The sequence below is a fragment of the Cottoperca gobio genome, chromosome 14 (genome assembly GCF_900634415.1).
Source record: "Cottoperca gobio chromosome 14, fCotGob3.1, whole genome shotgun sequence".
Taxonomy (NCBI): domain Eukaryota; kingdom Metazoa; phylum Chordata; class Actinopteri; order Perciformes; family Bovichtidae; genus Cottoperca; species Cottoperca gobio.
The window spans coordinates 460,527-472,383 of record NC_041368.1 but is presented as its reverse complement, the minus strand read 5'-3'; the positions used below and the strand labels follow the sequence as shown (position 1 = coordinate 472,383).

The following is an 11,857-nucleotide window of genomic DNA, read 5'->3' as shown; positions in this document are numbered from 1 at the left end:
AAAACAAACACTTTTAGTCGACTTACATTGACGCTTCATTTAGCGTCTGCCAGCTGCAGCCCTCTCGCTCAATACTGTAACATGGGAAAAATGTTCCAGGTTGAAAAATACCGAAGTTACCCTATAAGCATGCATTTTACACAAAATGAGGACTGTGGATTTTGTCCTCTCTCAAATTAGAATCACTAGAGGGAGCTCTTAACAGTTAAGACTATCATTTCCCCCTTTTCTCAGATCCAAAATGTTAAACTATACCTTTAACTTTGTTTAGAAATATAATCTTTTCAAATCAACCAAATCTTTGCATTCACATTCCCTTCAAAGAGCATTTAGAATTCAGCCATAAGAAGACCGTCACCTGATAGCTGTGGTTTGGCAAAGTTAATCTGTAATGGTGAAAAGTTCCAAAATAGTGTCTTTGACCTCCTTGGCTGGCATGTTCTATGGATTAAGATTCCCTCCAACTGATAAAACCAACAGAATCTAACTATCAGGCATATAGAGTGATGAAATGAGTCCTGGATAATTGAGGTGCTGGGGCACTCTAGATGGCTATCAGTCTGCAGTCAAGCAAAGTACTATTTCCAGTTTTTGGCCAAGATTCTCGTAATTACAATTTATCTGGATTAGCAACGTCCTTAGAAATAAGAAGTTGCCATTCCCCATTCCCAACTGCCAGTGCTCACTTTCCTACACAGCTCTCCGAGTGACTATCAGAGCATTGAAGGAAGCTGCTGAGAGTCACCACTGTCCACTTTATATTGGACGCTTCAACAAGACATTTTAAACAGGAAAAATGGATTTGATATAAAATCATAGTGATTGCCAAAGCTTTAAAGAACTGACGGAAACCCCAAAAATGGTACGAACAAGGTAAGAGCAGATACCACTTGATTAAATGTGCTATTGTTTCAAGCAAAATACAAAATGCAATGTCAAATACTCTAAGTTGCTTTCAAGAAAAGATGTCATCTTTTGGAAAACTGATGATGTTCAGCAGGACAGATTGTTGAGGGGAATCTTTTGCTTTTGAAGCTAGTGTGAAATAATCATGACGATGGCAGACCTCTGCAGGGAGGAAAAATACATGTGGGTGGATTATCGAGCGGTCAGATGAGAGTAACCAAACAGGTGCCTCTTTTGTTTTCCATTGGACCTAAAGTGAGAAGTTTGCTCAGACCTGCCACTGCAATGTCATTTCCATCTCATATTCCATATTCACTGGATCTCAGTGTGTCCTCTGTCTGCTTCACACTGCGGCAAGCCAGTCACATATACTGCTGTCCATATGGAAGATGGGACAGCGAGGACCAGCTAATCCCTTGAAACTCCATGAACTTTGCTTTCTTTTTCTTTGCTCTCTTTATGTGGCGGGAGTCCTGTGACCAAGAATCAAAGTTTGGGGATCAGGTAGGAGGCAGGCAGCAGCTCGCAGCCCCACCAAGCAGATTGCCTGCTGCTGTGCTGACTGAGGACTGCTGCACACAAAGCATGAAAAGTGTGGATTCCGGCCCGCGTGGTGGGCTCTGCACTCCCCGACCGGCCCGGGGAGAAAAGAATGGCTCAGTCAGCAGGCCAGGGCCACTGGAGCGATGAAAAGATAATTCTCCCCCCCACCGCCTCTGGACCTCATGCGGCGTCAAACCATTTGTGAGCAGTGACACAGCCAGATTGGGCCGAAAGGATATGAGTGGGAAACTTCAAAACCTGCTCATGTTTCTGCAAACGTGAAAGGATTTGTATAACACATTCAGATTTGATGGACTTTCCCATGTTCACTTTGGACAGCCCTTTTTTGTTGACATGTTCAAATAATGAATCTCTTATGTGTAAGATCCCTTTTTCCCCCCCTGCTCCCGAGTCCTGTTTCTAGTTGTCGGGTAGGGATGCTGTGCGGACCATTCCATCGTCTGTCCCAAGCTTATGGAGAACCGCTGACTCGCTGGCTTCCAGGAACCAGGGTGAGTGGGTCTACTTCTCGTAAAGCAACAGTCTGCCTTTTTTACCTCAAGCTGTCAGTAACAATACCTTCTGCTGTCAAAACTAGATGTGCTAACTACTAACTTGGTGCAATTACTCCTTTAATGTAGCTGTTTCCTCAGGACTGAAACTCAGTATGTGATAAGAGGTTTTCACAGGACAATGAGATGTGCACACAGAGCCTTTATCTTTGATGAAATGTCCGTAGTAACCAGCACATTATCCAGCATCGTTTCTTATAACTTTGCAGCCAAAGCTGCAGGTGTTCAAAGATAATTCCATGTTACATCTGTTTGCTATGATTCTGGTTGGCAAGCATATGAAAGATGTTCCTCTGAAGTCAAAAGTGTCGCGAGATAAATTAAATCTTGTGGGAAAATCTCCTCCGCTGACATTAGGACACTTGGAGACAAATATCTTGGGGTTACTCAGCAAAAACAATTCAACATATGACAGATTTCACTTTCTGTTTACGTTTTCTGAAATGACAGATGCATGAAATGACAAGTGCATCGACAGGACTTCTTACATTAAGTGCAAATTCTTGCTCTGTTTCAGGTGCTGAAATGGAACATATATTTTTGATTCTTTTACTGTTTAGTAAGGCTTTACCAGTTGGAGCTCAATTCAATGGATACAACTGTGATGCCAACTTTCACAGCCGCTTCCCCGGTGAGGAACTCAATACTTTTTCTTACAAAATAACTGGATGGAATTTATATGTGAATGTCTCTTTAAAGGAAAGTTCTCCTCAAACTGGTTACATATTCCGAAGAGAAGATAATTACATGTGTGTCCGCATACTACATACTGACCTGTCATTTGAACTAAATGTAACATGATGGTTTTGGATCGTTATCCCAGAGCTTCAAGTTTCAATTTATTTTGTCTATACAACAAAATATCTTGTGACCCATTTGTGTGTGTGTGTGTGTGTGTGGGTGTGTGTGTGTGTGTGTGTGTGTGTGTGTGTGTGTGTGTGTGTGTGTGTGTGTGTGTGTCTTGCAGCGGAAAGGGATATCAGTGTGTACTGTGGGGTGCAGACCATGACCCTCAAGATCAACTTCTGCCCCGTCCTCTTTTCTGGCTATACCGACACTGACCTGGCCCTTAATGGTCGCCATGGAGATGCCCACTGCCGCGGTTTCATCAATAACAATACTTTTCCTACTGTAGTCATTTTTAGTATCAGCCTGGCAACGCTGGAGTCCTGTGGCAATTCCCTGGTGGTAAGTAAAACAGGAATATCATAATAGTATTACTGTCAGCATCACTAACCCTGCACACTGTTCATGATGGAGTTGCATGTGATGCTTTAACTGTTATGGTTATGTTTTTGTTAAGGTAAATAAATATTATAGCGTAATATTATAATACCAATAGCTTTGAGAAAATATAAGTGGATAATGTAAGGTCTGTGCTGTAATTCAGAAATGAGGCATTACAGAGTCATCCAGTTGAAAACTATCCTAAAATCAGTGGCGGGCCGTGCATTTCACACCTCGGCCTTCAGTGATGTCCTACACAGTCCTACCTGAATTATTACACCTCTTAATACCATCATTATGACGCCATGGCTCTAGAAACTACACATTTAGACAGAAACGCAGTATAACCGGGCGTTGCATCACCCTAACAACAGAGTTATATTAATATTCACGAAACATTTAGTTGTAAATAGCAGGCATTCCCAGCAGTACAATTTGCAGTGCCAAACCCGGCCAAGGCCGTTCTCTTCTCACGATGTCTATCTTTTGCGGTCGACTGTCGCCCGCACTGTTGATTCTGAAGGCCTAAGGGCAGATTTCTTGGACCCTGGCAACACATTAAGGCCAGACCTCCAAATCTCGATCTGAGGCTGGAAGCAGCGCAACCAAGAGGAAAGCTATGAAATGAAGAGAATAGACTATGGGGAATAATTTAATACATATTTGTGGGAAAAATATATAAAAATTAAACGTATATTCTGATGATGTTTAGGCCAGCAGAGAAGGCCTTGCTGGCCCTGACGGCCCACCACTGCCTAAAATGATTCATAGTTTTCGGTGACTTGACAATTATGTTTATAACATTTTGTATGTTAACTGACGGAACAAATACAAACTGAAGCGGACAACTTTAAAAACAACAAAAAGTTTGTAAAATTAATAAAAAGATCACAGTATCCATGTGTGACGTTGACTAGTTGTGTTTATCCTGCATGGGAATGAAGTCCAGCACTCGTTATCTCAGTAAAGGGGCTACTGTTGGATGTTAGAGGCCCTGTCAGGATGATGAGTGAAAAACAGTTTACAGGGTTTAAAGTGAGTCTCTGCTGCGGCGGCTGTCTCTCCCCCATGTGTTTGCTGAGTGTTGAGTGTTGTTCCTGGAGGGTCCGTTCTCAGATAAAAAGGGATTGAGTTGGGGATTAGTGAGGTGCATTAGCATGCTCATTGTCAACTCCTGTCCAATGTGCCCACAGTAAGATATTGCTGGTCGGTTAGCGAGCCAGGAGTGTGACCACTGATGTTGTTTGCTGCAGGTCTCCACTGCTCAAGGACCAAACGCTTATGGAAACCTGTCACTGGTGCAGATTGGAAACATATCAGGGTACATCGACACACCAGATCCCCCCACCATCATCAGCTACCTGCCAGGTCTGCTGTACAAGTTCAGCTGCAGTTACCCGCTGGAATACCTGGTCAACAACACCCAGCTGGCCTCGTAAGTCTCACTTCTGCTTTTAAATTGTTTTAAAAGTGAGATTCAGCAAGCCATTCATTGGAATGAGTAGAACTAATTGTTGGTGCTTTTAGCTTTGAAAATCTTACACTGATCTCTCCAACAAGTGGGACTAGAAAAAGTCATGCAGGGACATTTTGACCGCTGAAATACAACATACCACAACTACCTACACAATATAATGCAATGCTCTGAAACAAACAATACAGTCTTTGTTAGAATTGATGCTGTTCAACTTTTGTTGATTCTGTATCAGTGTGCAGTTTGTGATAATGTCAAATTTGAATCAATATGCCAGATGGGTGAACAAAATAAAAGAAACACCACCAATATATAATTATTCCAGTACATTAAACTAGTACTGAATTTATTTCTGTTAGTTTGTTTCCCATGATGGACAATATTGTGTATAATTATAATACATTCAGAGAACAAACACCACAAACTTAAAGCCTAGAAAATGACCATGGAGTTGGATCAACATGTTTCTGACACAAGGTCAACAAAACTTAAACATTCGCAGCTTCACAAAGCTTCTTATTTTATTACTGGATCTGGTAGGGAAAAAAAACAACAATTTTTTTTCTGGAGCAGATGTATACAACAAGTTCTAAATTCAAATGAGCTAATATTATTAATAAAGACTTTTGATCAGAATTTAAAGTTGAAGATTATGAAATGTTTCTAGACGTATGATTCAGATATGGTGTAAAGGCAATCTAGCTGAATAAAGCAAAGTGAGGGATAGATCTTCAGGTATAGTTTCAAGGTGTATCAAGTGTGTTATTCTTTATTAATATTGTAAAAATGTGCAAATAAAGTAATATCTATTCTTATGGAAATATTTTCTGATAAAAAAAAGCTGCAAATTCCAGCGTCAAGCAAATGTCACTTAAAATATTGGCTCACCTTTCAAAATGTTTTTGGCAGCTTTGATCTTTTCTTTATCTTCACCGTAGGTCAGCAGCTGCAATCTCAGTGAAGGAAAGCAATGGTACTTTCATCAGCACGTTGAATCTACTGCTTTACAATGTAAGTTCTCATCAGTCGAGTCTAAATATCTGTTATTTTGCTGCACAGGGGCTTCGGTTGTTGCACAATAGACAAAGCTATATATCAAAGCGTAGTAAATCAGCATGCATCAAAGAGCATACGAAGCTCTGCAGCGATGATACATTAATCTGCACTCTTTACATCTGCAATTGCAACAAAATCTGGGAATGATGATTCAGGTATGAGATGGAGAAGATACCAAGGCTCAGAAACACTTTTATGCAGCCCAAGTAGGCAGCACATTATACACAATTTACCTTCAATTCATGTCAACCCTTAGGCTAAATCCACCTGTCAATTTTACACGAGTAAATGGGATTTTATGTAAACCAGATGATAGATCTGTGGGGATTCATGAAGTGTAGTGAAAGTGAACAAATCACTGTCAACAGGAAAGAGTCAGGATGTGTGAGAAACATGCTAAAATGCTATTGTACTTCATGTACAGGATTCATCATACGTTCAGCAGCTGTCCATCCCCATGGCAGGACTGACCCTGAAGACGCGGGTGTTTGCAGCTGTTAAAGCTGCTAACCTTGATAAAAGGTATGCATCTAGCCATTCAATCTGAATAATTAGCCAGTAGACTGTGTTCACTTTAACCAAAACTAAAGCTTTTTAATTCAGACAGAGGGAGGGAGAGTAGGTTACCATATAACTTTATGTTTTATATTGTCGTTTGTCTTTGACCTTATTGTGTGATATTTTTAATGGGAAAAATGTGATGAGTACAAGTATATTGTAAAGCCACACCCATACTAACATAAATAACACATTTGACTGCAACACAAAGTGAAGAACAACACTGACCTATATTTAGGTGATGTAGAAGCAGAGCGAGAATTTCTGGCACAACTTCATCTCCAAGGGAAAGCTCCTCCTCCTTACTCTTTGTACAAACTAAGTGTTGCTAGAGTTTCTAACCATTCTATATTTAGCTGGTATCAGATCACATTAAAATGAAAATAAATGTGCTTTTTATATAAGACTTATTATAAGAATAACTTTTTTTAATGAGATAAGCTGCCTGACTCATAAAAAGCTCACAAATGAGAAGAAGCTTTGAAAGCAGCCTGATCTATGAACTCACATGGGACATGGGAAGGATTAGGCTGTTCACTGTGTCAGTTTGTTCACCTGAAAAGGACTTTTGTGTTTTATGGTGAGCAGCTCCTATTGATGATAAATAGAGTGTAGGAATGCATCGTGTGAAAGTGACTCTATAATAATCAAAACAAAAACTTGCAAAAAGTGAAACAATACACTGCTGATCCTCAAATACTTTGATAAAAAACAAACAAGGGGATATAATAACTTCCCATAACCATGTCTGAGACCTTTCATGCCCTAAACATTTAATTTCAAACTGGTTTGTGAATATGGCTCCAGATATCAATGACCTGCTTTACCTCCCCATGTGGGCTTAACATCACCTAATGGAATTAATGTGGGAACGTTGCTGGAAATAAATTCTGCTAAGTATGCCTGACGTCTCCAGAGAATCGATCAAACTGCCTGGGCTCCTCTGACTAGAACAAATGTCTTTAAATGATATGATTCTTAAGGGAATTCATGATCTGCAGCAACATTGTTCACTACTCTGGGAAACTATTTGCATTTTGTTATTGCTTCTAAAAATATATTTTTAATTCGCAAACTCTGCAAATATTGTTCATTTTAAAAGTTTAATTTCTGGACACAAAATGTCTCCTACTTCATTGAAAAGTCCATTCTGAGTGTGTGTGCTCTGGAGGCTTCAAGTTTCCACATCACAGTTATGCATATTTGCATATTGGACCACAATTAAACATTAAACATTAAAACAACCCTGCCGGTACATAATGTGTGTTGAATTGAGATTTAAGATGAGCACAGAGAACCTTTCCCCCTTCAGCAGATGGTTGTGAAAACAGCCTTTTAGTGTCAACATTTTTGAGTGTAAAGGAACAATAACAAAATACAAAACACATTTTTTGGTAGATTGGACTTGAATATTAAAAAGTCAGAAGAGCACAAAACCACCACCTTTCTAACCCTGACCAAAGTGCTGCAAGCGGGAACCCCAGTCTTTGTCCACAATACATCCTGACCCATGACTCACAAGTGTTACAGAAGTGGAACAACAGTTATGTTGGAACATAATCCAGGCAGCAATTATATTGTTCTATAAAACATCATTGGGAAAACAAATAAGTATTCTATAGATGTCATTTCTAGGAGACAGGGTTGTAATGTCACATGATAGTTCTATCCAATGAAAACACAAAGATCATTTTGGGAGCAATGTTCTTTTCACCTACCGAGAGAGGTGAGCAATGTGCCACTAAAGTGTCGCCCTTCACATGGTCTCATTTGCATTTAAATCCATGAAGTAAGGATTTACTCATGTTTAATGTTGAACAGATGGAACGTTCTAATGGACTACTGTTACACCACGCCCTCTGGAAACCCTAACGATGACCTCCGCTATGATCTTTTCTTTAGGTAACTCAAATATGAAAACAGTTCAATGACTTTGTTCAATTCTTCTATTTCTGTTGCTCTACTTTCTCCTAATACTTTCTGATTGTCCCTCCCTGAGCCAGCTGTGAAAAAGACCCCCAGACCGCCATCTTTGAAAATGGGAAGAGCCAAATGGGCCGCTTTGCCTTTGAAGTATTCCGCTTTGTAAAGCACAAGAACCAGAAGATGTCCACCGTCTTCCTGCACTGTGTCACCAAACTGTGTCGGGCTGATGACTGTCCAATGCTCATGCCAGTGAGACTAACGGGACACTTTCACAAGACAAACTATTAGGATAACATCTAATACACATATTGAAAAACCGCAATGCAGTCCATTTACCATATTTAGTCTGTATCTCTCTTAAACTACAGCCGTATTTCACATGTGACAAAGAGACTACAGGTTTCACAGCTTTCACTCATAAACATAATCATCAGTTATGGAAAGTAACTAAGTACACTTACTCTGCTACTATTACAATTTTGAAGTATTTACATTTTCTGTTCCTTTTTACTTCACTACACTTATTTGACAATTAGAAAACACAGAACAACTTTATTGATCCCTGACGTTACAGTGGCTCCCATTCTACAATATAAATATATATAAACATAGAGAATGATCAAAAAGTTAAATTACGTTGCAGATTAAGATTTTACATGCAAAACATATTCTTATCTCATTAAATATGATGGATTTCTACTAATTAAATGACCCAACAGTATGTCAAATTGTGAACATTAGCTCCAGCTCAACCATCTACACTCAATTTCTACAATAATAATAAACTAAAATGAATACATATCAATCTAACACTAGGTCATTTTGTATAACTACTTTTACTATTTTAAGTATATTTTGTTTTTAATACTTTTACTTAAATAGGAATACTTCTTTAGCTGTTGTTTTGGTACTTTTACTTAAGTAGGATCTGAATACTGAATACATTACAAGATCAACTACCAAGTCAGAATGGCAGGCTACCCCTACGTTTCTAGTCATAACAACATCTGAATTTCAAATTATTTTTGAGGTATTGATATTATGTTGAGATGACATGCTGAATATTTGCAGTCAGATATTGTGTATTTACTTGCACATATTTTATTGGCTAAAAAATAAAAATGTGTTCCCTTTAAAGTAAAATGTATGATCTTTTCTGCTAATTAAGATGTTATTAGAAAACCTTTGCTATTTTAAAATCCAAACATTAATATATTTCATTTCATATGAATATAGCCCAGAATAGAACAGACAATACAGTTTAGAAAATGTAGAAAGGCAACATTAATTGGTCTTATTAACTATCTCCTGATTACCTTATCATGAGAAAGTGCAGCACATCAGGGAGTTTCATTCTACCACCATATCCGTCTTTTCATAGATCTGTGGCAGCAGAAAAAGGAGAGATGTCTCAGAGGGAAAGGAATCAAGCGCTGCATCTGGGAATGCCGTCCTGACTGCTGGGCCTATCATCACTCGGAGTGGTACAGTTTGATAATATTCCTCCTCTGTTATTCCTTTTCCTCAGTGTCTGTTCCCCACCAACCTCCCTTATCTTCTCGACACTATCCAAACAGCACTGTTACTGTCTGAGGAGCCTTCTCTTCCCACCTGAAACACAATACATTACGCTCTTCCTTTTAAACTTTACAACTATTATACTCTGCTGTGATTTCTAACTCAAGTTGTTTATATCTGCAATTTCAGAATTAATATAATAAACGGTACAGAAGTGTGTCAAACCTCATGGTGTTGACTGATAGAGAGAACTTATCTGGGTGACCTAGATCGTCAGAGAGCGCCTGAAGGCATCCTGTTGACTCTTGTACTCTGCAATAAATGAACACGCCATTGCACAGTAAAGTACCCTAAATGCCCTTTACTTTTTTCCACAGATGAAACGCCAACCAACAACTCTCAACTGGGTAAGCCTTCACGTTCTGTCCATTGTGTGGACACTTTTAAAGGAGTTTGGCCTATCAATTAAATGAAAGGGAGCCCTTTAAAATAGTGAACGCTTTCAAATTGAAGGAATCTTTCTTATCACTCTTCTACACTATTCTGTCCTATTGTCCTGCAATGTTTCATGCATGTCAAGAGTTACATTAAGTACTCTTTTCCCCCTGCCTTTACTAATTGCACTCACATTAGTTATTTTGTTACATAACACAGAATGACTATCGAAAAGTCCCCCAGAAACTATTGCTTTTAGACAGGTTGAGAGAAAAATAATAATTTATTGAAATTAATTGTACAGCAAACAAATAATGGTCTATCTGACTTTAATGTGAGGGAGAAAATCAGTAGATAGATAGATAGATAGATATACATATATATATATATATATATATATATATATATATATATATATATATATATATATATATATATATATATAGAGAGAGAGAGAGAGAGAGAGAGAGAGAGAGAGAGAGAGAGAAAGAGAGAATTTATTGATCCCGAGGGAAATTTAGGCATCCAGTAGATATATGACATTACACATCTGCCCCCCCTCCCCCTCCCGCAATTAAAAAGTAAGTAAAAATAAATGTAAAATTAAGAGATAAAGGCTGTTATAAATATAAAAGTAAAAATACAAGTATCAAAATGTCTGCTGTTTTGATGGATTCTTCTTTCCTCTGATTGAGGATTGCTGCTGATTGATTCCTGGTGTTCTGGATGGCTGAATTATTTCTGCTATCAAACACTACTGTAGTGTAGTACTCAGCGTGACGTTAAAAGTCAAAAGTTACTTTTCTCAGGAACAAAAAAAACATACCATTGAATACATTGCACTGAGAAAAGCTCTGTGCATGCCCAAACCTTGTTTCTGCATCACCCATAGCTGTTTCAGTTTCGGGGATTTTCCATTCAAAGTGAAGAGCAAGTAATGAAAAGGTGGTAGTAATATGAATAGATGTGATTGTTTCTTTGTGTTTGTGCTACTCTAGCCCATCTGAAAGCTCCAGTGTTTCAGATGAACACAGTGACAAGTGCACTCATCTCGGGGGTGATCATCCTGGGCGTCATGAGTGTTTGCTTCTTCATCTTCTCCCTCACCCTCCTCAAAGGCAAAAGCGCTCCTGTCAGCACCCTGTCTGGAGTCCGCAACCCAGCTTTCAACTGAACACCTGGACCCAACTCACTGCAGACACTCCTTCACAACTGACAATGCTAAGCGAGGGGCAAGAAACATGATGTAACATGATGTTTGTGCATGTAGTCATTTAAAAGGAGAATAAAAGCTAAATGTTGATTTAGAAAACTGTTAACAGGTATGTACAATGTGCATTAGTGTAGAAGTAAAGCAGGACTTTTTATATGTTGTTCTGTACTTTGTGTTTCAACTATGTGGCAGGTTACGCCTCAACCTGCATATAATTATTTGTCATGCAGCTTTGACCCACATAGCAGGGACACTCTTAATTCAATACCTCAGCTATACAGCTTTCAATTGCAGGGTATAGAATCAATTACAAGGCTTACAGTACATCATAATAGTGCATAATCTGTTGGTAAAACTCGCACTTCCTGCTTGGAGGCCGAAATATATGAACACTTTATTGAAAATATAACTTGAGAAAATGAGTAAAAC

General features: G+C 38.8%; 1 protein-coding gene across 1 annotated transcript; it reads left to right on the top strand.

Moving 5' to 3' along the window:
- The first annotated feature begins 2,546 nt into the window (after positions 1–2,546).
- Positions 2,547–11,531, top strand: zpld1a (zona pellucida-like domain containing 1a). The gene is made up of 10 exons (XM_029448545.1): positions 2,547–2,652; positions 2,989–3,209; positions 4,502–4,683; positions 5,661–5,733; positions 6,203–6,300; positions 8,158–8,238; positions 8,340–8,511; positions 9,644–9,746; positions 10,158–10,199; positions 11,226–11,531. Exons 1-10 carry the CDS (start codon positions 2,547–2,549, stop codon positions 11,387–11,389), a joined length of 1,242 nt encoding a protein of 413 aa, XP_029304405.1. The 3' UTR covers positions 11,390–11,531.
- The last annotated feature ends 326 nt before the right edge of the window (positions 11,532–11,857 follow it).